Source organism: Oncorhynchus clarkii, chromosome 13 (genome assembly GCF_045791955.1).
Source record: "Oncorhynchus clarkii lewisi isolate Uvic-CL-2024 chromosome 13, UVic_Ocla_1.0, whole genome shotgun sequence".
NCBI classification, from domain to species: Eukaryota; Metazoa; Chordata; class Actinopteri; order Salmoniformes; family Salmonidae; genus Oncorhynchus; species Oncorhynchus clarkii.
In genome coordinates, this window is record NC_092159.1 from 25,305,757 (window position 1) to 25,333,348 (window position 27,592).

The window sequence follows — 27,592 nt, forward strand, 5'->3', positions numbered from 1 at the left end:
TGGCCGTAGTGGTCCCCTAACGCTAGCTAACGTTAGCTAAGTCAGGCTACCTGATGGAAGCTGGACAGCTAGCTATCGTACCCGGTTCTCCACTAGCCAGACAGCTGCCAATGTAAGGCCTTGTCTTGAATTAATGATCTGAATGTAAATGGAACCTTGTCTGCAACTTTGAGGCCTGTCTCTGTCAAATCGCTGCAGGATAAAGGGGATGCCTGAGCAGATTGAACTGGCTTGTTAGCTAGACGAGAATCTAAACAATTTAACTTAGTTAGCTAACTAATTAGATTGGGTTGATGCCTTGGTTAGCTAGCTAACAGTTTGGTTAACTGCTTGTATACATGTGGTTTGACATGTATTTGGCCATAACAAATGTTTGCTACACATTGCATGTGCCTTTTTTATGTCCGAGACGAGAGGGGTGGTTGTGGAAGTGGTTATGTTGTGCAGGCGTGTTCGCTCTTTCTAGCTAGCCTGCCTGGTTGATATGTTTGTCAGTTTCACGTTGACTAACGAGTTGTCCAACGTTAACTCACTGACTAGCCAGCTAGCATCAAAACGGACTAATTAGTTTTCATGTTTGAGTTGACACAGGCGCTGTAATATAAATTTGCCAGATTACAAGCAAATGTTTAGCATTGTCGGCTAACGTTAGCTGAGTAATATGGGGTCACTAGTTTATTTACTTAAATACATTAAGCGAGCAAGCTAGCTAGCAAGCTAGGCATGTATAACATATGCCAACTATGATTCATTTGAGTTTTTGATTGCTTGTTAACTATTATAAACTTGTTCTTAATCTAAATCAAATGTGCCTTCGAATACCATTGGATGTATTTCCTAGTTAAGATTAAAATGGACAGTAACATCAGAACAGATTATTTGCTAGCTACGATGTAACGTTAGCTAACTAGGCCATATTGCTTTCATAACGGGATATGGGAGCGAATAAACAAAGGCCCATTTTTTTAGGTATTTTTTTAGGGCTACGTCTCTTGTTTCCTCCATTGCATCTATAGCTAGTTATACGTCTATGAAATTGCAATGGTTTGTATATGTAGAGTGTACTTGTTTTGCCTAGTTAGCGAACTGAATATGGGAATGCATTGGCGATGGTAGCAAGAAGACACTGCTGACAGTCTGCCTTATGGCCTGGTGTACTGTGCTTCTTGCCATATGAGTTGTTTGCCATCAATAATATGGGATTTTGCATTTTAGTCTTAATATGTTTGTTTACTAGTTAGGATGTCTTGTGAGTTTTTTTATGTTTTACACCTATTTTCAGTCAGATATTAGTGACTAAGCGTTTGATTTGGTGACTTGGACTAATCGTTTTTTAAATTGTCTCCATATTTTGGGAGGACATCCAAACCCACATGGTAAAGCAGTTGTGTGTTGATTATTGCAGGACCCCTTTGAAAGGGGCGTCATGATGCTGCTGCTCAAAGGTTCTTTCACCCTGCCAATACACATTCAAAATAAACTAGATGAATGGAATATAACATAACCTATCCCCTCTGCAAATCTGTTATTCAAATGAGCAATGAGTATGACACTTTAGGTGCTCATTCATTTGGTGGTTTGTAGGCAAATTACATAAAGAGAAATGTAGCCTTACTTAAAGGTTCTATACATTTCCTTTGGCCTATAATCAGTGAACACACTGATGTATTATTAAAGTGTGTGGAGGAGTAGGCTTAAGTCACTAGTGTTCTAAAAGGGCCCCTTTTTGTCTTTGAGCAAAACACCCTCTCTCTGGCCCACATGTACGTCTATCAACAATAATTCTGAAATGGCTAGTCGGCCACACAGTAGTATGTTTTCACAGTAGAGCTGCTGTTTTAAGTGTGACTGGGGTCTTCCCTCTGTTGAGCAAAACAGAGTACACCCCTGTGAGTGTTTGTTGGCACCAGGCTGCTGCCAGTAGAGGTGTGAGAGTCTTGTCTGGAGCGCCAGGGTGTGAGACTGGCAGCCCCATGTGTGTGAGACTGGCAGCCCCATGTGTGTGAGACTGGCAGCCCCATGGGTGCGTTCACTAGGTGACCCCTGACCCCAAATTTGCTGTTGCGGTATGCATGAAGCCGGGAATTTTTTGTGTGTGGCTGCATGCATGCAAGGGAAGTGAGGGATTTACTGAGGGAATGAAGGGTTTCAACTTGCTATTGAATATGCTGTGCAAGTAATCCTGCAGGGTGGCAGGTAGTCTCGCTGTTAAGAGTGTTGGGCCAGTAACCAAAAGGTCGCTGGTTCGAATCCCGTGCCAGCTAGGTGAAAAATCTGTCGATGGCCCCTTGAAGAAGACGCTGCGAATTGCTCCTTTAAGTCGTTCTGGATAAGAGCGTCTGCTAAATGACTAAAATGTAACATGTGACTGCCATTGTCAATCTCCACACACCCTGCTTTAAGATGCTGTCTGGCACTGTGGCCAGCAAGGCAGAGGTTGCTCTTGAGCATAGATCTCTGGGACCAGCTTACCTGCCCACCCCTAGCCTAATACTAATCCATTGATGTAAAAAGACAAACTGACCCTAGATCAGCACCTAAGCCAACTGACGTTACTTCCACCAACACAGGCAGTTGAGCACAGCAGAGCCCTGCTGAGAACTGCTGAGGTGTAGGTGTCTATTTTACTTCTCTAATGTTTTTGTTACAAGCTCAAAGCTTTGCTGTCAGAACAATGGCTGGGATATCCAGATTGTCTTATCTGGGGATGATCGCAATGTTTTTGGTACAGGCCACTGAACACAATGTCATGGATTGTTTTATGAAGGGAGCTGGGAATTTTGGCCGAGTCCAGTTCAAGATAAAAAAAGAAAAGTGGTTGAAAAGGGAATGAAGGCAGACACACAGTTAGGTCAGAGTTAAGACAAGTTGCCCTGGTGAACTTTAGAACCCTGTTTGTTGTTTCTTCATCTCAAGAACAGACCCACTTACCTAGACACTAGTTCCACTTTATGTTTTCTGTTTCTCTTGGTAGCGTTTTGGCACAACTCCAATTTTCACAGTGGTTGTTATTATGCACTATGCATGATAAAAATGTGACATTGAGGCCTAGGTCAGTCGGGTATGGAAACTTTGTCACAAAGTTTGCATGTAGGCTGCGCCTTTTTTAAATGACACTTCTCCCTCAAACATAACGTGCAATATTCAATGTATAGTTGATTTCATTAGCAATTTATCTTAAACTTTTAACTTTTAGTTAGTAGTGAAGAAAAATAAGTAGCAGTAACTCTTCAAGTATTCCAAAACAACCACAGGTGCTCTTGTCGTGAAATAGTACTAGAAAAGCCCAACAAAAATTGGGTCTGAAGTGGCATAAGAAAAAGTCTAACATGAAGCACTCGTGTGGGTTTGCAAGTTAAAAAGCCTTTAATATGTGGGCTAAGTCATTTTGCGTATCAGCTAACGCTTTCATGGGGGTGTCCTTTTGCTTTTCTTGTTAGTAGCCTCGGCATGTACGCCAATGGGAGGCGACAATATGGTCCGTTTTCTCTTTTTCTGAGAGCAGAAAATAGGCTGTTGGTACAACAACAACAGATCTGTGGGTGCGGCTGAAAATGATGCGTCACAAATGCAGCCTCCCCAGTGTCACAAATGTTTTTCATTTACACCAATGACTTTGTGAAGACACAAGTGCTTTGGGTTTGCGGAATAATATAGGCAATGCTGCACTTTCCACAGAAATGTTAGAGCTGAACTTTTGACACGGCAATAACCTTCCATTGGACATGCCTTGCCCCACACGTCGCTTACATTTTGTTTTGAGACTGTGTGTTTGTGTGTCACCAATAGGGATGTGCGTGGTTTTACGAATGTCTTAAAGGATGTTAGTATTTGAATACTTGTGGGAATGCATTTTTGCATCAAGAAAATGTATAGGCCTATTTTAACACAGGCATTTTCTAAATTTAAATATCCATGTGACATTGTTACATACAAGGTCTGTGACATTTCAAATGATTAATTTAATAAAATCAACTGTTTTAAGTTTTTATGACTTGCCCCATTTAAAAAAGGCCGGTAGCTGTCTGGTAGCCTTCACATATCGCTTGTTGTTTTATGTTGGCCAATCAATGAGGCTCAATGTGTAGTGAGCGTTCACTACACATTGAGACGGAATTAAATTACGGAAGCAAAATTATTTGGCTACAACAAGCAACCAATAGGTAGGCTTTAGTTTTATTGAATGGGGTTGGGGAGAGGGTGCTAAATGTGGCCTAAATTAGCCAAGCTACCTATAGTTTTTGTAGGCTACTCCAGTCAAGACGGACACTATTGCATGGGATGATAAATAACATTGCCTGCTACAAGTTAGCTAGTCTAGGCTGTAGCCAGGCAGCGTCTCTCTCTCTGGCCGTGTCCAGACTTGACAGTGCATGCAGATTTAGTATTCTGATATAGAGTTCTGATTTATGGAATTCCAAACATGTCACGCGCCTGCACCTACATTTAAATGTGTCTATGGTGTCCACAGTGTGTCCGGATTCCCTTTTCCAGCGCTATATTCAAATGCCAGTATGCATTCTAAAAACTGTGGACTAGGCAAAATATGATACAGCAACAACTGATGGCAGTAGCGAACTAGTGTTGCACACGAGCCAGCTAACCTCTGTAGCTAGTCAAGAGCAAGCAACGCAACGGGTTAGCATAACTCCAGCCCCCAATATTTTTTTTGTATTTTATTTATTTCATTGTTTTGATGTCTTCACTATTATTCTACAATGTAGAAAATAGTAAAAATAAAGAAAAAACCTTGAATGAGTAGGTGTTCTCAAAATTTTGACCGGTAGTGTATTTCCTCCAGCAATATAATGAAAAGGTGCCTCTCGGTCCCAAAACACACGCTTTCTGGAGACTTGTGGGAGGAGTGCTTGCTGATAACATCGCACACTGTATGCGATTTCGGTAGCCTGTTTACGTCCAGACTTAGGAGAAATCGGCACACAATGCGTCCCTGACCATCTCCTGAAGTGGTCAGCCAGATCTGAACACAGTCAGACCGCAAAGGGGCTTTTCAATGTGATCTTCGTGTTCTGATAGCAGAAGTCGCATGTAAGTGTCAAGTGTAGACACGACCTCTGCCTGTCTGCTCGCTCCCATCTCACCGGCATTTCCAAGCAGGAGCAGTGATAGAGCGCCAGCCTCTTTTTCGCACAGCAGTGCTCAGGTTAAAAACGTTAGTATATTTCTAATATCCGGATACCGACGACAATGTATGATACTATTCAAATAGTGAAATGTATTTCTACCCCCATTCCTAGTCACCAACACATAATACAGTAGCTGACTTTATTTTTAGCCTGTTGTACAAGCCAATGCTGCTTGGGAAGGCATTTTGGTGTACCTGTTAGTGGTCGGCGATGGGGAGCTTTGCCTGGCGCCGTGCTAATGTGGTGCTGAGGCACGTTTCTCACCAGAGGCTTGAGACTTCCATGGGTCAGTCTCCCATCCAGACTAGAGAGACGATCATCTCTGTTCTCCTGTTGACCAAAGGACCGTTCGCATTGCGCTTCGGGAAATATATTTTGTTGTTGTAGCAAAGCGTCTGACAACCACTATTCCTTCTTCAACGGTCTTGGATAATGCCTAAAATATTTGCATTGCAATTTCAGCTTCCTATGTGTGCAATTTTCTAGCGCGTGGCCACTATAAAGGCCAGTAGCCTTTGAACAAGCAGTGTGGGTCAAGTGTCATGTCCTACACTTGCCTTTTCCATGTACATTGAACTGTACTCACCACCTTGTCTGCTCTCTCTCCCCTCCAGTATCGGATGCAGACAGCACTGAGGGCCTACAGCTGAAGAAGGAGCATGCTTTACGAGTCTTCAGCTACATCAGCTCATGGACCCAGAGGTCAGTCTCCCGCTCTCCTCTGTTCCCCGCATTCATTATTCTTCCACGGATTCGTCCCAAATGGAACCCTGTTCCCTATTTAGTGCACTACTGTGACCAGGTGCCTTTCTTTTGACCCCTATGTAGGGAAAAGGGTTTCATTTGGAACGTAGACCGTTAATATTTAAAAGGGGAGGATATCCGCTCCTGGATAACTCGGAGGTCATTATCAGCCGTGAATTCATAATTTATTACTAGCGCCAAAGGCTAACCAATGTGTTTTAAGTGTAGCTTAGCATGTAGGCTCGCTAAGGTCACCAGAGGACAAGTAGGTCATAATAGGTTTTTCGTCTTGCTTAGTGGTGGTTTTATTGTTGTTTAGCTAGATGTGTGCGTGCCTGCCTGCCTGCCTGCCTGTGCGGAGAAGAGCCTTGAGAAATTATTGACCTTTCCTAGTAGTTCTCCCACTCTCTGAGATCAGGGGGAAAAGTGCTTGACTAATCAGGGAAAACTTGACTGAAGGCATTCTTCTACTTTTGCAATCTTCTCTTTGTGTTTCTGATTAGTGGGATCCGTCATTTGTGTGGGATCCTTCATGTGTGTTAATTGGTTGCTGTCTTATGAAAATACATTGGGGGGGGGGGGGGTTCTAAAATAGGATGGTCAGTAATATAGTCAGACATGCGTTTTAACGTTACGTAACTGTCAAAAGAAACAGAATTCATGAACAGAGCTCAGTAGATCAAGGGCTTCATTCAATCAAATCCTCCAACAATGAATATTCTGCATTGTTGTTAATACAACTAAAGCCTACTTACAAGTCTTATTCAGAAAGTGAGTGAACTGAATATTTTCTGTTGCAAGTACCTAAAACTAGGCTCCTCTTGCTATTTTATTTGATGCCTTATTTTATTTTATGCCTTATTCGCTTCAATGCAAGTTTGATTGAATTGAGCCAGGAGATGAGTCTCTCTAAAGATGGCTGGTTGTTGAGGCCAACACAAGCAGAAGCTACAGTTCACTGCAGTGTGGACCGTGCATTGCCCTTTTATGGTCCCAAACGTTTTGATTCTTTGACCATCCAAATGGAATGAGTCAGCCTCGAACTGTGACCCCAGTAGGAGTTGACTGCGACTCACTGGTGGGTCTTCGTGATTCGTATTTCACACAATCCCTCTGGCCACCCCTCCTTTCCCTCCACAGGCAATGTCTATGCTGCTTCAAGGAGTACAAGCACCTGGAGGTGTTCAACCAGCTGGTCTACGCCCTCATCAACCTGGTCATCGCTCAGGTCACCAGCCTGAGGGACCGCCTCTGCAGCACCAACAGCCAACGGGGCGTCACCGACACCGGGGACGGGGCCGCAGGTGGCACGGAGGGGCCCGGGACAGAATGGGGAGGCGAGGGAGAGGGTGGAATAACTGGAGTAGGGCCACACCCCCAGCAACCGCCCTCCTCGCCTGTTGAGGACGAGCCGCTGAATGTGGAGAGGGACTCGGCGGAGGAGGACGCCGCCGGGGACGCACCGGAGCAGAACCAGAATAACAACAACCAGAACCCAGTCCAGGGGACAAGCAAGGCCCAGCAGGAGGCCCCCAAGACAGAGGAAAGTAGTAGTGGTATTGGGACGTCTGAGGCTGGAGCTAGCAGCAGTACGGACAGCCAGGCTCAGGAGGACATGTTTGACTCGTGGAGCACAGAGGACCGGGAGAAGCTGCTGCTCTGCGCCGCCAAGATTTTCCAGATCCAGTTCCCACTGTACACGGCTTACAAACACAACACACACCCCACAATAGAGGTAATGGAATGACACACCCTGATACAACACAATACATACCCAAACCCCACTGTAGAGGTAAACGAATAACATGGTTCCCCCCTACACAACACCCACCCAACCAAAGCATTAATGGTTTAATATGTACCGCCGACACAACACACACTGCACATAGAGGTAAAAGCGTAACATGCGCCCATACACACAACTCTATTATGGAGTCAGTATTTGTCTCCATGGGGTACTTAATACTTGACAATGACATTGGTGTCATCCTGTTCTAAAATGTTCTCTAACATTTCTCAGTATACAATATACTCGTCATACTTTCTTTTTGTTTCCTTTTTCCAGGACATCTCTGCTCATGAAAGCAATATCCTCGGCTCTTTCTGCGACATGAACGTAAGGAAAACACAATACTCAATCTGCCTGATCGTCGCTTTGTGTCGGTTCTAACTCTTTACAGCACCCTATTCCCTTTTTAGAGTGCACTTCTTTTGACCCGGGCCCGTATGGCTCTGGTCAAAAGTACTGCACTATATGGGGAATAGGGTGCCACTTGGGATGCATCCCATTGCCTTAATGTCTGGGCTGCCTGTTTGACCATTCGCCAATCTCCTCCTAGTCCCCTCTCCTTTCTCCTGTGGTCATGTTACTCATCTTAGTGATTTATGACATCTTGGCTCTATTTATATTTTATTGGGAAGCTGCATGAAAAGTGGCATGCCCAGAACCCATTTAGGACTGGGAGAGTAGGGAGGCAGGACTCTGAACACTGTTCCCAGGTTGTTGTAATGGGTTTTCACTCGAGGAGGTTTGGTGTAGATTTGGTTAACAATAGGTCCTAGAATAGTTCTCCCTCAGGGGTCCAAATGTTTCCTTTAGGACTAGGGGAGACGGCTCTCTAAACACTGATCTCAGGTCCCTCTTGTGGTTTTCAGGCCAGCGTACACGTGAGGTGTGAAATGTGTCTGCAGTATATTTAGAGTTTTTATTAAATTGAGGCTCATTCCACCTCCAAGTGCTGTCGATCTTTCCCCGGAGTACAATAATTTGTCTCAGGCTAATTGAATAACTTTCCAGCTCTTACCTCTCCACCATATTAAACATTTTTAAGGGATATTTTTAGAGGATAAAGTTCATATAGTATTCTGTGCTTAATTGATCTTGCCTAGCTGTAATAAAAGCAATGGAATACTCTAATCAAATTGTATTTCTCACATGCACCGAATACAGTAGACTTACATTTTTTTTTAACCTTTATTTAACTAGGCAAGTCAGTTAATAACACATTCTTATTTTCAATGACGGCCTAGTGGGTTAACTGCTCGTTCAGGGGCAGAACGACAGATTTGTACCTTGTCAGCTCAGGGATTTGAACTTGCAACCTTTCGGCAGTGAAAGCCGGGGCGGCACTTACATGCCCTTAACGGTTTTAAAGTATTTACTCATAAGTAAAAAAATGTATAGAAAAAATAACATAATAAAAGAATAGGCTATATACAGGGGGTACCGGTACAGAGTCAGTGTTCGAGGGCACAGGTTAGTTGAGGTAATATGTACAGTACCAGATTGGATACACCTACTCATTCCAGGGTTTTTCTGAATTTTTACTATTTTCTACATTGTTGGAAAATAGTGAAGACATGAACACTGAAATTACACATGGAATCATGTAGTAACCAAAAATGTGTTAAACAAATCTAAATATAGTTTATATTTGAAATTATTCAAAGTAGCCACCTTTTGCCTTGGTGACATTTTTTATCACTCTTGTCATTCTCTCAACCAGCTTCATGAGGTAGTCACCTTGAATGCATTTCAATTAACAGGTGTGCCTTGTTAAAAGTTAATTTGTGAAATTTCTTTCCTTAATGCGTTTGAGCCAATCAGTTGTGTTGTGACAAGGTAGGGGTGGTATACAGAAGATAGCCCTATTTGGTAAAAGACCAAGTCCATATTATGGCAAGACAAGAACAGCTCAAATAAGCAAAGGGAAACGACAGTCTGTCATTACTTTAAGACATGATGCTCAGTCAATCTGGAAAATTTCAAGAACTTTGAACGTTTCTTCAAGTGCCAGTCGCAAAAACCGTCAAGTGCTATGATGAAACCTCTGCTGCAGAGGTTAAGTTCGTTAAGTGTTTCCAGCCTCAGAAATTGCAGCCCAAATAAATGCTTCACAAAGTAACAGCCACATCTCAACATCAACTGTTCAGCTGAGACTACGTGAATCGGGTCTTCATGGTCGAATTGCTGCAAAGAAACCACTTCTAAAGGACACCAATATGAAGAAGACTTTCTTGAGCCAAGAAACACGAGCAATGGACATTAGACCGGTGGAAATCTGTCCTTTGGTCTGTTGATTCCAAATGTGCGATTTTTGGTTTCAACCGCCATGTCTTGGTGAGACACAGGGTAGGTGAACGGATGATCTCCGCATGTGTGGTTCCCATGTGAACCGTGGGGGTGCTTTGCTGGTGACACTGTCTGGGATTTATTTAGAATTCAAGGTACACTTAACCCGCATGGCTACCACATCATCCTGCAGCGATACACCATCCCATCTGGTTTGCGCTTAGTGGGACTATCATTTGTTTTTCAACAGGACAATGACCCAATACACTTCCAGGCTGTGTTAAGGGCTATTTGACCAAGAAGGAGAGTGATGGAGTGCTTCATCAGATGACCTGGCCTCCACAATCACCCAATCTCAATCCAAATGAGATGGTTGAGTTGGACCGCATAGTGAAGGAAATGCAGCCAACAACTACTCAGCATATGTGAGAACTCCTTCAAGACTGTTGGAAAAGCATTCTAGATGAAGCTGGTTGAGTGAATGACAAGAGTGTGCAAAGATGTCATCAAGGCAAAGGGTGGCTACTTTGAAGATTCTCAAATATAAAATCTGTTTTGTTTAACACTTTTGGTTACTACATGATTCCTTATGTGTTATTTCATAGTTTTGATGTCTTCACTTATTCTACAATGTAGAAAATTGTCAAAATAAAGAAGAACCCAGGATTGAGTAAGTGTCCAAACTTGACTGGTACTGTAGATATAGGTAAAGTGACTATGCATTGATAATAGAGTAGCAGCAGTGTAAAAATGGGGGGGGGGGGGGTCGATGCAAATAGTCTGGGTAGCCATTTGATTAGCTGTTCAGGGGTCTTATGGCTTGGGGGTCGAGGCTGTTAAGAAGCCTTTTGGACCTAGACTTGGCACTCTGGTACTGCTTGTCGTGCCTTGCGGTCAGAGGCCGAGCAGTTGCCATAACAGGCGGTGATGCAACCAGTCAGGATGCTCTCGATGGTGCAGTTGTATTACTTTTTGAGGATCTGAGGATCCATGCCAAATCTTTTCAGTCTCCTGAGGGGGAATAGGCATTGTCATGCCATCTTCACGACTGTCTTGGTGTGTTTGGACCATGATAGTTTTTTGGAGATGTGGACACCAAGGAACTTGAAGCTCTTAACCTGCTCCACTACAGCCCCATCGATGAGAATGAGGGCATGCTCGGCCCACCTTTTCCTGTAGTCCACGATCATCTCCTTTGTCTTGATCATGTTGAGGGAGAGGTTGTTATCCTGGCACCACACTGTCAGGTCTGACTTCCTTCTTATAGATTCTCATCGGTGTTGATCAGGCCTACCTCTGTTATGTCATCAGCAAACTTGATGGTTTAGGAGTAGTGCTTGACCATGCAGTCATGGGTGAACAAGGAGTACAGGAGGGGACTGAGGACGCACCCCTGAGGGGCCCCTGTGTTGAGGATCAGCGTGGCAGATATGTTGTTACCTACCCTTACCACCTGGGGGTGGCCCGTCAGGAAGTCCAGGATCCAGCTGCAGAGGGAGGGGTTTAGTCCCAGAATCCTTAGCTTATTGATGAGCTTTGTGGATACTATGGTGTTGAATGCTGAGCTGTAGTCAATAAATAGCATTCTCATGTAGGTTTTCCTTTTTGTCCAGGTGTGAAAGGGCAGTGTGGTGTGAAATAGAGATTGCGTCTTCTGTGGATCTGTTGGGGCATTATGCAAATTGGAGTGGGTCTAGGATTTCTGGGCTAATGGTGTTTGCTGTGAGCCATGACCCCCCTTTTAAAGCACTTCATGGCTACAGACGTGAGTGCTACAGGTCGGTAGGCATTTAGGCAGGTTACCTTAGTTTTCTTTGGCACAGGGACTATGGTGGTCTCCTTGAAACATGTTGGTATTACAGACTCAGACAGGGAGAGGTTGGAAATGTCATTGAAGACACTTGCCAGTGGGTCCGCGCATGTTCTTAGTACACGTTCTTAATACACGTTCTTAGTACACGTCCGTGCGGCCAGATTAATATTGACCTGTTTAAAGGTCTTACTCACATCGCCTATGAAGAGCGTGATCACACATTCGTCCAGAACAGCTGGTGCTCTCAAGCATGCTTCAGGGCTGCTTGCCTCGAAGCGAGCATATAAGTAATTAATCTTGTCTGATAGGCTCCTGTCACTGGGCAGCTTGCGGCTCTGCTTCCGTTTGTAGTCCGTAATAGTTTGCCAGCCCTGCCACATCCGTCGGAGGGCATAGCGGGATTTCTTATAAGCGTCTTTAGCTCATTGCGGATATTGCCTGTAATCCATGGCTTCTGGTTGGAGTATGTACGTACGACCACTGTGGTAAAGACGTCATCGATACACTTATTGATGAAGCTCCCTACTTATCTGGCACACCAGTCAGGCTTAAGCAAATGCTCAAAGATGTCATATACTATGTACCCAGCTCTGGTCTGCGTACTCTTTCCTGAATAGGCTGCAAAAAAGCCATAATCTCTTCTCCTTCATGAGATGGTGTGAAAGAACTAGACAAGTGAACGCAAATTCCCAGTATACATCCATCCACCATATTGCTTTCAATCTATAGTTCTGATAAACCAAAAGGAGATGAGGGTATGAAACCACTTGAAACCATTGAGTTGCACCAATCACGCTAGTCTCTTCCACTATGATTTGCGATATGAAGCCAAAGTTAGTTTTCCACTTCCGTGTGGACAATAAAGTTGCATTGACCTTGTTTTTCCCCGTGACCAGGATGTGGAGGTCCCCTTGCATTTGCTGCGCTATGTTTGCCTGTTCTGTGGCAAGCACGGTCTGTCGCTCATGAAGGACTGCTTTGAGTCAGGCACGCCGGAGAGCCTGCCCTTCCCCATCGCCCACGCCTTCATCACCATCGTCTCCAATGTGAGTAGGAGTTGATCCCAAAATGGCACCACAGCCCACTTGGCAGCTGCCCAATAAATTAATCCAGCCACCCAACAAATTAATCCAGCCACCCAACATTGCAGCCCAACCCAATCGCCTAATATTTAGCCACCCAATCCTGGACATATTTACCACTACCTCCAGATGCTGTTTCAGCTCCATATGCAGATGTTCTTGATGCAGTTTCTATGTTATAGCACAGCTGTTTCATTTGTGAATGCTCTCTCCGTCAGTAATTGCAGTGAATGATCAGTTGTCAGCCAGCTCTGTTAAAGTGGCATCCATTTTTAGGTTTTCCACTGCTTCTCACACATCTCAAGGGATGTCGGTCTGATTCCAATTCTGTTTGTTCTCTCCACACACACAGATCCGAATATGGTTGCACATTCCCGCCGTCATGCAGCACATCATACCGTTTCGCACGTATGTAATACGGTAAGTTCACACTCTCCATATCAATTGAAACTCTTTTGGTGAAATCTCTATTTACTTCAGAGTGAGGATCATTAAGTCTTCATTAGTTTCTCACCGCCAGTGAGTTTTCACTAGTGCCTTGAAATCCCTATTTAGGCATGTGTCAATACAGATTGAATCACAAATCTTTTATTGAATATAATGGTTAATGTTAGTCATGCCGTTTTCCCCACATCAAATACAGCTCTATACAATATGGCATCCCATACTTCTGCGTAGTGCTTTTTTTCCTGCAGTCATTGTAAGAGAATAAGAAAATGGGGCAGAGAGAGGAGAGTTGCTGTTGCAGTCGGAGCTCCTCTCGTCAGAAATGGCCCAAGGGGCTGTTTGAGATGCATATTGAATTTGTATACACAGTGCGGTGTTGTTCAACTCGCCCGCCACTTTCCAACACACAATCAAACGCACTTGATAGAGATGCTCCCCTGAATATTGGATGTAGTATTAGGGGGACATTATGCAAATGGTGTAATCCAGCATATTGGCAGTTGATTAGCATAAATCAAGGATGAATTTAGTGGATGCTCTTACAAAGCAAGCATATTTTTGTATTTGAGTTGAATTTCAAAATTCGGTCAGATACTTGACTGTATATATATTTTTTTTCTGGATGGAAAGCAATTGCAGCTGAGAGTCCTCTCTTGCTGTGCCACCAACTGGTGTTGCTAGGAAGAGCTTCCCTCGCCATGGTAACAGTGGCCAGTGCTCCAGTCAGCTTCTCCTCACATGACCTTGGAGCAGCCAGACATCTCGCAGGCCTCGTCATACCTCTGTCATGTGACCTGGGTGGGCTGGTTTAACTGGTCCTGATGTCCAAATGGAACATTCCTTAGTCATTTTGATCCTTAGTCGACAAAGAATGATGAAATGTGAATTTCTGACTCCAGTGCATTGACACCTTATAGCGTATCACTCCTTCCTCCTGAATTGAGCAAAATGTTTGTTTTTCTCAGAAGTTATTAAAAAGATACATACTGTATCTTATTGATCGCAAAGACTCGATTCTCATTGCAGCCAACTATTGTCACGGTTCTCCTCATCTGAGTGTTGCAGCCAGCCTCGATAGATGCCCCACACTTAGTCCTGACTGTTTAGTCCCATTTGTCCAGTCATTATGTCCAACCTGTCTACCATGTCTTCTACTTTTTAAAACTAAACGGAACAAATTAAAAGTATTTCCTAATGAAGAAACTTCCTGGTTTGAACAAAGTTAACTCAATTCACAAGTAACTTCTTTCCAAATGTGTCCCTCCCCAGGTATCTGTGCAAGCTGTCGGACCAGGAGCTGCGTCAGAGCGCTGCACGCAACATGGCCGACCTGATGTGGAGCACGGTGAAGGAGCCGCTGGACAGCGCACTGTGCTTCGACAAGGAAAGCCTGGACCTGGCCTTCAAGTACTTCATGTCCCCCACGCTCACCATGAGGCTAGCCGGCCTCAGCCAAATCACGGTGAGACTCACACACTGCCGTGTTGCTTGCTCTTTGGGAGGAGTCTAGGCCGGGTTACTGTGAAGCACGTTGTGACAGCTGTTTTGTTTTTGACACAGGTGTACATTGTTAAAGCTTCACTAGGACTTTCAGTTTAATGTAACTAAGACTTTTACACAAGGGTCAATAACTCAATAAATGAAGTACACTGGTGTGTACATGCATACATTCATTACATTTTTACAACTCGTTTTCTCCCCACAGAATCAGCTCCACACCTTCAACGATGTCTGTAATAACGAGTCTCTGGTGTCCGACACCGAAACGTAAGTCAATTGATTTGATTTTTACAATGAAACTCAAGTCAGTTGTGTCGATTTTTACAATGAAACGTAAGTCCATTGAGTTGATTTAGCACTGCGTCACGGACCGTAAAAGCAGCGTACCTCAAACTGTCCCTCCAGGTCAATAGCAAAGGAACTAGCTGACTGGCTAATCAACAACAATGTGGTGGAGCACATATTTGGGCCAAATTTGCACATAGAGGTGAGTTTTCCCATTCCAAGTCGTTCCTACACTAATTCGATACATTTTTATGGGCAATCTGTATTTTAACTCCCCTGTTATAATGCAGAGTTTGTCTTTGTGCCTCTTTGTTGTCGTTCCAGATAATTAAGCAGTGCCAAGTGATCCTGAACTTCCTTGCCGCAGAGGGCAGGCTCAGCACCCAGCATGTGGACTGCATCTGGGCCGCAGCTCAGGTAACTAGGTCCTAAACACCAGGGCCCGCATGTATAAAGATTTTCAGCGTAGAAATGCGGATTTTTAGGATACATTTAGCCTCTAATCAAATTGAGGGACCTAATCCTAGAGCAGCACTCCTACTCTGAATTTGTATGCATATTTTTAACTTATTTTTCTTTACTGTATTCTACCAATTAGTTTTGCTATCATAATCCATTTAATTATTTGTGTTCTTTTCCATTGATGTTCTCCTTGACCCTGCCTCTCTATCTCCCCATGTAGCTGAAGCACTGTAGCCGTTACATCCACGACCTGTTCCCCTCGCTCATCAAGAACCTGGACCCGGTGCCGCTGCGCCACGTCCTCAACTTGGTGTCTGGCCTGCACCCCAGCGCGCACACCGAACAGGTACACACGCACACACACCACACACCATGAGTGCCCAATGGTAGTTGATGGTATTCTACGAATTACCTCGATCCGGGAAGATGCCAGTATTGCGATACTAGTTAGTATTGTGGCAAGGAAACACAACACTAAGCAAATTTAGGCCACGGCGAGGAGTGGACAATCAAATGTTGAGTGTGATTTGATCTACATATCACCAGCCTCCCCAGCTTCTCCTTCACCCAAATCCAGATAGCTGATGTTCTGAAAGAGCTGCAAAACCTGGACCCGTACAAATCAGCTGGGCTAGACAATTTAGACCCTCTTTCTAAAATTATCCGTCATTGTTGCAACCCCCTATTACTAGTCCGTTCAACCTCTTTCATATCGTCCCGCGATTCCTAAAGATTGGAAAGCTGCCGCGGTCATCCCCTTCTTCAAAAGGGGACACACTCTAGACTCAAACTGTTAGACTTGTATCCATCCTGCCTTGCCTTTTCTAGTCTTCGAAAGCCAAGTTAACAAACAGATCACTGACCATTTCGAATCCCACCGTACCTTCTCCGGTGTGCAACACCTCAGCCATGCTCAAGGTACTAAACGATATCGTAACTGCCATCGATAAAAGACAGTACTGTGCAGCAGTCTTCATCAACCTGGCCAAGGCTTTCGACTCTGTCAATCACCATATTCTTATCGGCAGACTCAACAGCCTTGGTTTTTCAAATGATTGCCACGCCTGGTTCACCAACTACTTTTCAGAGTTCAGTGTGTCAAATCGGAGGGCCTGTTGTCCAGACCTCTGGCAGTCTCTATGGGGGTGCCACAGGGTTCAATTCTCGGGCCGACTCTTTTCTCTGTATATATCAACGATGTCCCTCTTGATTCCTTGATCCACCTCTATGCGGACGACACCATTCTGTATACATCTGACTTTTTTTTGGACACTGTATTAACAAACCTCCAAACGAGCTTCAATGCCATACAACACTCCTTCCGTGTCCTCCAACTGCTCTTAAATGCTTGTAAAACGAAACGCATTCTCTTTAACCGATCGCTGCCCGCACCTGCCCACCCGTCCAGCATCACTACTCTGGACGGTTCTGACTTAGAATATGTGGACAACTACAAATACCTAGGTGTCTGGCTAGACTGTAAACTCTCCTTCCAGACTCATATTAAGCATCTCCAATCCAAAATTAAATCTAGAATCGGCTTCCTATTTCACAACAAAGCCTCCTTCACTCACGCTGCCAAACATACCCTCGTAAAACTGACTATCCTACCGATCCTCGACTTCGGCGATGTCATTTACAAAATAGCCTTTAACACTCTACTCAGCAAATTGGATGTAGTCTATCACAGTGCCATCTGTTTTGTCACCAAAGCCCCATATACTACCCACCACTGTGACCTGTATGCTCTCGTCGGCCAGGCCCTCGCTACATATTCGTCGCCAGACCCACTGGCTCCAGGTCATCAATAAGTCTTTGCTAGGTTAAGCTCCGCCTTAACTCAGCTCACTGGTCACCATAGCAACAACCACCCGTAGCACGCTCTCCGGCAGGTATATCTCAATGGTCATCCCCAAAGCCAACACCTACTTTGGCCATCTTTCCTTCCAGTTCTCTGCTGCCAATGACTGGAACGAATTGCAAAAATCGCTTAAGTTGGAGACATATCTCCCTCACTAACTTTAAGCATCAGCTATCTGAGCAGCTTACCGATCGCTGCAGCTGTACACAGCCCATCTGTAAATAGCCCATCCAACTACCTTCCTCATCCCCATACTGTTTTTATTTACTTTGTTTTGCCTTTTTGCACACCAGTATCTCTACTTGCACATCATCATCTGCACATCTATCACTCCGGTGTTAATTTGCTAAATTGTAATTACTTCGCTACTTACTACTTTACTCCATTTGCACACACTGTATATAGATTTTTCTATTGTGTTAGTGACTGTACTTTTGTTTATCCCACATGTAACTCTGTCGCTTTGCTTTATCTTGGCCAGGTCGTAGTTGTAAATGAGAACTTGTTCTCAACTGGCCTACCTGGTGAAATACAAAAATAAATAAAAAATACTTTGATAAGGAGCTTTATAGCCACATACACCTAGTCTAACTAACAGAGCTGCTCTTTGTCTTGGACACCTGCCCACCATAAAGATCCTATAATTGTGATTCTGTATGTAATTCTACGCTGCTCCCCCAGACCCTGTACCTGGCCTCCATGCTGATCAAGGCTCTGTGGAACAACGCCCTGTCCGCAAAGGCCCAGCTCTCCAAGCAGAGCTCCTTCGCCTCGCTGCTCAACACCAACGTCCCCATGGGCAACAAGAAAGGTACGATGGTTTGTGTTGTTTGTCTGTGTATTTCAAGGGGATATACCTTTTGTTTGATCAGTGGTAGTCAACAACTCCGGTGCTGTTAAGTGAGTGGTATGCATGTTTTTGGTCCAGTCCAGCACTAATCAAGGTGTTGAATCGAATGTTTTAGTGCTGGGATGGAACAAAAGCCTTGAACACCTTTTTAGATACCAATAACCATGGTTTACCACTTGCTTAGATAAATATGCTCTTAAACATATCTGCTGTATATAGACTACCTTATGTTTTGTGAGATGCGGAATCTGATGCATCAAGCCTCTGCTTCTCGTCTCTACCCAGGCTCCCCAGCGGCCAGCCCGGACAGCAGTGACAACAGTGACACTCACCACAGCGGCGGTAGCGACATGGAGATGGACGAGCAGATGATGGGCGGCAGCAAGCGGGGCCAGCAGAGACTCTCTGACACGGAGGTTAGTAGCACTCCAGTACCCTTTTCACGCCATCTAGCTGGAGAAACAAATGATGCACGTTCTCAATACATTTAATGGGAATTGTTGTTAGTAGCAAACTGTTACTTTCCAGCGCTGTTCAGAAATCCATGGCTTGTTTTTTTTGTTTGCCTAGCCACTGTCTCCAATAGCTAACTTTTTAGACTTATTATCAAAAAGCTAATCTAAGTCAATATCCCCGTCTCGTGGTTCTGATGTATGGCCGGTTTAACGGGAACTGATTTGGTCTCCTCTCTCCCCCCCGTCCAGGAGTCGATGCAGGGCAGCTCGGACGAGACGGCCAACAGCATGGAGGAGGGCAGCAGTGGGCCCGGCAGCAGCAGTGGCCACAGCGAGGGCTCCAGCAACGAGGCGGGCTCCAGCCGTGCCAGCCAGTCAGCGGGAAGCCCAGGCAGTGAGCTGCACTCTGATGACATGGCTGACAGCGAGGTCCTCAAGGAGGAGGAGGAGGAAGATGATGAAGATGATGATGAAGATGAGGACGACGAAGAGGATGAAGAGGGGAACAACCGGGGCGTAGCGGCCGAGGGCAGCCCGCAGAAGCAGCCCCGGGACCAGCCGGAGGTCAGGAAGCGGAAAGCGGGCGAGGCGCTGGTGGAGGAGCATGGCGACAGGGCCGAGAGAGGGGCAGGAGACGGACCAAAGCCCAAATGTTTGCCTTTTAATCCCGAGGCAGCCGTCGGCATGGTAACGGCTGCGGTATCGATGGAGGGCCGCATGAGGATGCTGGACGCCTGCTCGGCCCGGCCTGATGGGCCCGATCAACAACATTCAGAGATGGGAGGCCCCTCATCCCAAATGGCCCCTGGCCCCCAGGAGCAGACCTGCCTGCCCTGCCCCGGGGACTTCCTGGGGGACGCCATGGGCAACGAGCTGTTCAACTGCCGACATTTCATCGGGCCCCACAACCACCACCATCACCACCACCACGAAGGGTAAGACTATCACCATCTCTTTTTGCTTTCTTTACGCTAACCTGTTATCTTCTTTATATCTCCTCTTTCACAATGTTCTATGTTTGGCAAATTTGCCTCGGGAGATGAGGTTCTTTTTAAGGCTTCTTTCGACTACAGACCCCAACCAAGACAAACTCTCCGTGGCCGATTCTACATGTTGAATCAGGACCAACTACTAGCAATTATGTCGGCGTCCAAATGAGTCTAGACACCACCCGTAGACAAGTTGAGTTTCCTGTAGTTGTGTAGAAGTGTCCAGTCAATCATTTCTACATTTGTCATGAGGAACTAGATGTACACTGAGTGTACAAAACATTAGGAACCCCGTTTTACACCCCGTTTTGCCCTCAGAACAGCCTCAATTCGTCGGGGCGTGGACTCTACAAGGGGTCAAAAGCGTTCCACAGGGATGCTGGCCCATGATGACTCCAATGCTTCCCACGGTTGGCTGGATGTCTTTTGGGTGGTGGACCAGTCTTGATACACACGGGCAACTGTTGAGCGTGTGAAACCCAGCGGCGTTGCAGTGCTTGACACACTCAACGCGGTGCGCCTGGCACCTTCTACCATACCCTATTCAAAGGCACTTAAATGTTTTGTCTTGCCTATTAACCCTCTGAATGGCACACATACACAATCCATGTCTCAATTGTAATCAACAGTAACTCCTTCGTTATTGATTGCCTTACCACCTCACGCCATTTGCACACACTGCATATAGACTTTCTTTTTTTCTATTGTGTTATTGGCTGTACGCTTGTTTATTCCATGTGGAACTCTGTGTTGTTGTTTGTGTCGCACCGCTTTGCTTTATCTCGGCCAGGTCACAGTTGTAAATGAGAACTTGTTCTCAACTAGCCTACCTGGTTAAATAAAGGTGAAATAAAGAATATTCTCTCTAGGCTTCAAAATCCTTTAACCTGTCTCCTCCCTTTCATCGACACTGATTTGAAGTGGATTTAACAAGTGACATCAGTAATTGATCATAGTTGTCACCTCGATTCACCTGGTCAGTCTGTCATGGAAAGAGCCATGTTTTGTACATTCAGTGTAAATGTATTTGTTTTCCTTGCAACGTGAATCTTAGGCTTATTCAAGTGACAACATGCATTGCCCTTCTAACATTGAATCATCCACCAGGCACATGGCGGACGACATGCTGAGCGCAGACGACGTGTCCTGCAGCAGCTCCCAGATCAGCGCCAAGTCGGAGAAGAACATGGCCGACTTTGACGGTGAGGAGTCTGGCTGTGAGGAGGAGCTGGTGCAGATCAACTCGCACGCCGAGCTCAGCTCCCACTTGCAGCAGCACCTGCCCAACCTGGCCTCTATCTACCACGAGCACATGGTGCAAGGTAGGCTGCACTGCACGGTGCACCTAGGGTTGTGAATTGACTTAAATTTAGCCCAAAATTCCCAGGTTTCCCAGAAATCGTGGCTGGAAAATTCACAGAATACCCTACTCGCGGAACGGTTCACCCAACTAATTGCACACCGATAACGGGCCTCAGTTTACAGCGGCACGAATCATGTAGTTATGGTTCTACTAATCGTCTGGATGGGCTAATCCAGTCAAACGCTTTCACCATCAGTTAATCCCGTGTAGCTCAAGTGGTAGAGCATGGCACTTTTATTTTTTTAAATTTGGACCTTTATTTAACTAGGCAAGTCAGTTAAGAACACATTCTTATTTACAATGGCGGCCTACCAGGGAACAGTGGGTTAACTGCCTTGTTCAGCTTTCAGAACGACAGGTTTTTACATTGTCAGCTTTGGCATTTGATCCAGCCACCTTTGGGTTACAGGCCCCAACGCTCTAACCGCTAGGCAACCTGCCGCCCCTGGCTTGCAACGCCAGGGTTATGGGTTCGATTCCCACGGTGGACCAGTATGACAATGTATGCACTCACTACTGCTCTGGATAAGAGCGTCTGCTAAATAATACAAAATCATCTTCTACCTGTAAACGTGACCGTCTGGCGTTCCATATGGCTGCTTTCTTATTGCCATTCTTAGTGTCACTCGGTTTGTTGTCATCCTTGCCACATTTTAGCATGATATTTTAGCTTGACATTTTAGCACTTCAGTAAATCTTTACTGAACCTTTTTTTATGGCTCTCTTTTTCACCAGCGGCTGTGTTCTATTCCTCTGCAGGCCCGCAGGTCCACAAGCACCAGTACTCTGGCCACGCCGTGACTGACATCAACCTGGACAACGTGTGCAAAAAGGGCAACACGCTGCTCTGGGACCTGGTGCAGGATGAGGACGCGGTAAGAACCGTGACACTGGATTACACCGTGCACTAAGAAAGCATTCTGCTGGCGACTGTCTTGCTGTGCAAAAGCATGTAGCATTCTAGTAGTCAGACAGCCTTGAATCCTAGCGGCATAGAAGCCGTTAGAGTTTGAGTTCCCAGAAACAAGTGACACATTTTGTTGTCTAAATGTTAATTCACCGAATAAAAATACATTTAAAAAAGTCAGCTTTTCCATCCCATTTTTAACCTCTATATGATCGGTGTCCCTATACCAGGACAGTTGATGCTAACGTGCGCTAATGTGACTAGAATGTGACTAGAATGATGTAATGGCCAACTTTCCAGGACATAGACATGTCTTATATGGGGGGGGGAGTAGGAGTAGTGTCCTATCTTTAATTAACTCTGTCGATAGTTTTGGCACATAAGGTCCATGATAACTAGCAAATGTATAGTCAACAGCTCGCAAATACAATGCGAGAATTTTTATTTGGTTATAGGCAGATCATCATGTCACCAGCATACAAATGAAGACCCTTGATATTTATTGGAAAGGAGCATCAAGCTCATTACTGTCAACTTTCACCACCCTGTGAAGCTCATTATAAATGATTTCATCTGGAGCTTAATAAACTGTGCATGCTTTTTCAAGTTGTAGTGACAAGACCACGCACAGCATTGCATGACTGTAAATATATCTCAAAGTCATGGTTAGTCTATCAGCAATTGTGCAATTTGCACTGCAATTTGTTGCATATTCTAATCGGCGACCAAAAAAAGTATCCACCCTTGTCTCGATTATTTGTTTTGTTTGTTGACTTTTTAGGGAATTTTCTGACAATTTGACAGTTTAAATCAGGCCTGTTATGAGTATTTTTTTTTTTTTGCTATTTTTTCAACGGGTACTTTACTCGGATAAAAATGGTTGGATGGAAACCTGGTTACTGTGTAGAAAACACGTTTGTCAGCTACTAAATACTCAACGTATTAGGAGAATGCGTCACTTCCTCCTTCAGGTTTCAAGGAGCAGCTCATTTATTATTAAGGTTAGTTATCGCTATTAATTTAGGATCTGTTGTGATATTCTGAAGTCTGGAAAGAGGTGCGAGTGACCTTTCTCCGTTCTTCCCTGTTCCCTCAGATCCACCTGTCGGAGGGCCTGATCAACGAGGCGGAGAAGCTCCTGTGCTCTCTGGTGTGCTGGTTCACCGACCGTCAGATCCGCATGCGCTTCATCGAGGGCTGCCTGGAGAACCTTGCCCACCACAGGTGTGTGTGTGTGTGTGTGTGCGCATATATATATATATTAGTGTGTATGTCTGTGTGAACAACATAGCTCTGAAATGTCAAATGATTTTGTATTATCCCTTCGTTGGCTAGCTGTTATGTGAAACTCCATGCTTCTCTCTCCCACAGATCTGTGGTCGTCTCCCTGCGCCTCCTTCCCAAACTGTTCGGCACTTTTCAGCAGTTCGGCTCTAGCTACGACACCCACTGGATCACCATGTAAGCATCGCACCCTCAGCATGATTAGAACAGACAAACGTTGTCCATTACATGGCATCACAGAATAACATTGGCAATGCAACAGATTTGCACATATTGGACATATTGTGACAATAACTACTGTTTTTGTGACATTTGGTATGTTCGTAAATTCACGTTGGACTGCCAGAGTACGGTCAGGGCGTTCGTAAGTTCAGAGTGTTGTCAGATTGTCCGTTCGTAAATTCAGAGTGTTTTGTACTCTGAGCTTTCAGAGCGCACACTGGATGCTCTGGCCGAGGAATAGGGTTGATCTGAGCGTTCTCAGGAGTGTTCTCACACGGCAGTCAAGCACCCAATCTAACTGTCTAACGTTGGTTAGCTTTGCAAGCTACTTTCAGACACAAATGCTAGAACACTTCACTCTGACCATTTTACTCTCCCTACTAGCAGAGCTGTTAGGCTGTTATCCACAGCATTGGTGACTGTAACTGTGCTGCTGGCTACAGTTTAATTCCGTTTGTTTTGCAGACGTTTACGTACACCGGCCATATTCAACGGCCGTTATCAGTTATTCTTCGCTCTGGCTACACTCGGGCGAGAGTGCTCCGAAATCGGAGCCGATAATGAATTTCCGAACTCACACCCTTTGGTGTCGTGTCTTTCAGGTGGGCGGAGAAGGAGCTGCACATGATGAAGCTGTTCTTTGAGAACCTGCTGCACTACATCCAGGAAGTCCGAGAGCAGAGGCACAAGTTTGCCCTGTGAGTAACTCACCCGTTCTCTCCACTACCCTACCCCCACCCCCAATGCCTTGTAACTATACAACAGTAACAGTCTTATTACTGTGGAGTATGGCAACATATTTGGTAACGCAGCATGTATTGTAGGTACACCAATGTAACTGCAGCTTATTAAGCCGACCAGTCTCGCTGCAGTGCGGTTCTGGTGTGCAATGGCTGCGGACAGTGACTCTGTGGTTGTGTATGTGGCCAGCTCGGGAGTTGCTGGCTGCTTTAAGGGACCGCCGAGACAAAACGACACGTGCATGTTTTGTCCTGACAGAACCACAGAGAGCGTGGCTAGTCTTTTTGATTTCCTTATTTGAAATGTGAAACGCATTGGAATGGACGTTAGAGTGACGTTGCAGTTCAAAAGGAAACGAAATAGTTCATTATTGAAATATGTTCTTTTGATTACTATGCGATCACAGGTATGGCCACAGTGCGGAAGTCCAAGTTCGCTTGCAGTTCCTGACCTGTGTCTTCTCCACACTGGGCTCCCCAGACCACTTCAGTAAGTCAACAGGGTCGTGTTCATTAGGCACCAAATGGAGCGAAACAGACTGAAACGGCGAGTGTTTCAGCCATGACGTGTCCAATAAGGAAGGCTTATTCCAGCTTTCCGTTACATTACCCAGTCTTCACATACAGTTCAACAGAAACATTCCCTATCATTCTCTCCCTCTATGGCTGGCTGACTACACCCTGGGAATGGAATTGGCCCTGGAGATGTGCAACCTGATGAGCCTCTCTCTCCTACAACAGAGACCTCATTGTCCTCTGGCGTCTCCAGAGGGGTGACTGGATCTACCTAGCTAATTCACTCTGTTCATAGCTGTGTGTGTGTGTGACTTTTGTGTATGTGTGTATGCGTGAAGGGGAGCTAATATTTTGGATTTAGAGGTAGACTGGGAGACTCCCTGCAGTCTTATGGTGGCGCTCGATCAGGACACAAAAGGATTAATACTGCAGCCAATTTTTTCTGGGAACCATTAATATTGTGTGTATGTGAAAATGTGGATGTGGTGTACATGACTATCTGCCTGTGTGGTTGTGTGCCTATTGTGGATCCAGTGTGGGAGTGATACGCTCATCTTCCCCTTATAGTCGGGGAAGTGTGTGTGTGGTTGTGTACCAACGCTGAAACCAGTTTAACTCCTCCTCTCCCCAGCAGTGAATGTGTGCATATATAACAGCGGGTATTAGTATATGAACACGCTAACTGCCTCTCTTCTCCCTCAGGACTGAGTCTAGAGCAGGTGGACATCCTGTGGCACTGCCTGGTGGAGGACGGAGAGTGTTACGACGACGCGCTGCACTGGTTCCTCAACCAGGTCCGCAGCAAAGACCAGCACGCCATGGGCATGGAGACCTACAAACACCTCTTCCTGGAAAAGGTACGACCGGACTGGACCATCTGGTCTTAGTGGGGAGGGGTGTTGGACAAGGGTCATTCCAACGTGGTCTGTGATGGCGAACCTGAGCTAAAAACCAATTCAATGAATTGATAGCTAGAATCTGTAACAAACAAAAAAAGGGGTGGGAGGAGGTTGTCATTTAAAAAGTCCCAAAGTTGTCAATTCATTGTGAAAGGTCATTGAAAAGTGATTCACTAGCCGGAGGAAACAAATCGGAAAAGTTGCCCAAAGCGTTGGTCTTAAAGTCTCAGAATCTGTCATTGTAATACCGTTTGCCCTTAATACTTCCTGTTTCCTCAGATGCCCCAGCTGAAGCCAGAGACCATCAGCATGACGGGCCTCAACCTCTTCCAGCATCTCTGTAACCTGGCCCGTCTGGCCACCAGCGCCTACGACAGCGGCTCCAACTGCGAGGTACACACACACATACACTTTATTTGAATCCACAAATCACATTACAGAGAAGGATTCAAACACACACACACACACACAGGGACACACACACCCACCCGAGTACAGTTGGTCATACACACATACACTTCTACACACACTGAACCCTGCTGTCAACTTGTCAACGCTTGTCCATGACCTCTAACCTTTGACCACCACCTCTGTAGCTGTGTGGCATGGACCAGCTGTGGGGCATCGCCCTCAGGGCCCAGTCCGCAGACATCAGCCGCGCTGCCATCCAGTACATCAACTCCTACTACATCAACGGTCAGTGCACCTTCAGTTGGTACATGGTTGAAGACTCGTAGTAGAATTTCTCCACCATAACACCCTTGTTTTATATTGCTGCAAAAAAGGAAGTGAAAACCCTGTCCGCAGCAGCACGTCCAGATCCAAAACATCCTACTTTATAGTCATTATTTTGAACGAGCGGTTTTAGACGTTCGCCTAGAAGCTCAGCTTATTGCAACGTGCCTATCAGGAGTCACCGCGATGACCTACTGATTTCCGATCTTTGCCGATATTGATTCTGCGGTTGCGTGTCCGTCTCCATCCCCCAGCTGGTAAGACGGGCCTGGAGAAGGAGCAGGAGTTCATCAGTAAGTGCATGGAGAGCCTGATGATGACCTCGGCCAACCTGGAGAAGGACGCCCACTCCAGCCTCACCGTCATCGAGAGGGGCCTGCTCATGCTCAAGACCCACCTGGAGGCCTTCCGACGCAGGTTGGGAACACACACACACACACACACAGAAATGCATGTACGCAAGCAGACACACACGCACCGAAACTCTCACAGAGAGAGACACATGCTCCTCATCTCCATCCTCTCAACCTGTGTACTTTAAGTCCTGAACCTCTAAACTTAACCAGCACGCTGCTTATCATCAACTATATTTCCGCCTCGCCTAGTAGAGATCATCCCTGGACCTGGAGAGCTACAGGACAAGTTCTTGGTCCAGTTCTCCTGACCCATCCACCCTTCACCCAAACTTTTCCCCCCCAACTCAACTCCCACGCTAATTTCAACCAGCACGAAGAACCGTGTCTCTCTTTGGCGCTCTCTCACTTTCTCTCTGCACCCCCAACACTCTCTTTGTCTCCTGCCCCCTCTCCAGGTTTGCTTACCACCTGCGTCAGTGGCAGATCGAGGGCACGGGCATCAGCAGCCACCTGAAGGCGCTGAGCGACAAGCAGTCTCTGCCACTGAGGATCGTGTGCCAGCCCGCCGGCCTGCCCGACAAGGTACCCAAGAAAGTACCCAGCATCTTGGTACTTAATTATTAACCCTTGGTCGCTTGGAAACACTCAAATGCTCTTGTTGCTGTTGTGTTCTGTGGTGTTAGGGAAAATCTACAGGCCACAATGTCAAAATGAATGGAAACAATTGGTGCAAGCTAATTTCATGCTTTTATGGAGTAGAAATGTTTGTTGTGATACTACTGTGAAGAATGCTGTGTTCTCATTCTTGATGTTTGTAAGGATGTTCTAACACACTTTTTCTGTGTGTGCGCGTCTGTGTGTGT

The 27,592-nt window shown here is 45.6% G+C and overlaps 1 protein-coding gene and 1 non-coding gene across 2 annotated transcripts in view; both read left to right on the forward strand.

The window, feature by feature from the left end:
- Positions 1 to 27,592, forward strand: part of LOC139424694 (ubiquitin carboxyl-terminal hydrolase 34-like) — a 64,577-nt gene that overhangs the window by 350 nt on the left and 36,635 nt on the right. Inside the window, exons 2-25 of the mRNA XM_071176765.1 lie at positions 5,762 to 5,849; positions 7,032 to 7,626; positions 7,957 to 8,007; positions 12,673 to 12,822; positions 13,211 to 13,278; positions 14,575 to 14,767; positions 15,011 to 15,072; positions 15,211 to 15,292; positions 15,415 to 15,507; positions 15,773 to 15,898; positions 18,095 to 18,224; positions 18,549 to 18,679; positions 18,968 to 19,653; positions 20,815 to 21,029; positions 21,830 to 21,945; positions 23,074 to 23,201; positions 23,349 to 23,438; positions 24,086 to 24,181; positions 24,631 to 24,713; positions 25,442 to 25,596; positions 25,918 to 26,031; positions 26,235 to 26,334; positions 26,628 to 26,790; positions 27,185 to 27,311. Coding sequence (XP_071032866.1) covers positions 5,762 to 5,849; positions 7,032 to 7,626; positions 7,957 to 8,007; positions 12,673 to 12,822; positions 13,211 to 13,278; positions 14,575 to 14,767; positions 15,011 to 15,072; positions 15,211 to 15,292; positions 15,415 to 15,507; positions 15,773 to 15,898; positions 18,095 to 18,224; positions 18,549 to 18,679; positions 18,968 to 19,653; positions 20,815 to 21,029; positions 21,830 to 21,945; positions 23,074 to 23,201; positions 23,349 to 23,438; positions 24,086 to 24,181; positions 24,631 to 24,713; positions 25,442 to 25,596; positions 25,918 to 26,031; positions 26,235 to 26,334; positions 26,628 to 26,790; positions 27,185 to 27,311 — 3,842 coding nt within the window. The remainder of the gene's footprint in view (positions 1 to 5,761; positions 5,850 to 7,031; positions 7,627 to 7,956; positions 8,008 to 12,672; positions 12,823 to 13,210; positions 13,279 to 14,574; positions 14,768 to 15,010; positions 15,073 to 15,210; positions 15,293 to 15,414; positions 15,508 to 15,772; positions 15,899 to 18,094; positions 18,225 to 18,548; positions 18,680 to 18,967; positions 19,654 to 20,814; positions 21,030 to 21,829; positions 21,946 to 23,073; positions 23,202 to 23,348; positions 23,439 to 24,085; positions 24,182 to 24,630; positions 24,714 to 25,441; positions 25,597 to 25,917; positions 26,032 to 26,234; positions 26,335 to 26,627; positions 26,791 to 27,184; positions 27,312 to 27,592) is intronic.
- On the forward strand, positions 24,322 to 24,455 carry LOC139365327 (small nucleolar RNA SNORA70). Its single transcript, XR_011626614.1, has one exon. It is a non-coding gene; the product is annotated as a small nucleolar RNA SNORA70 (small nucleolar RNA).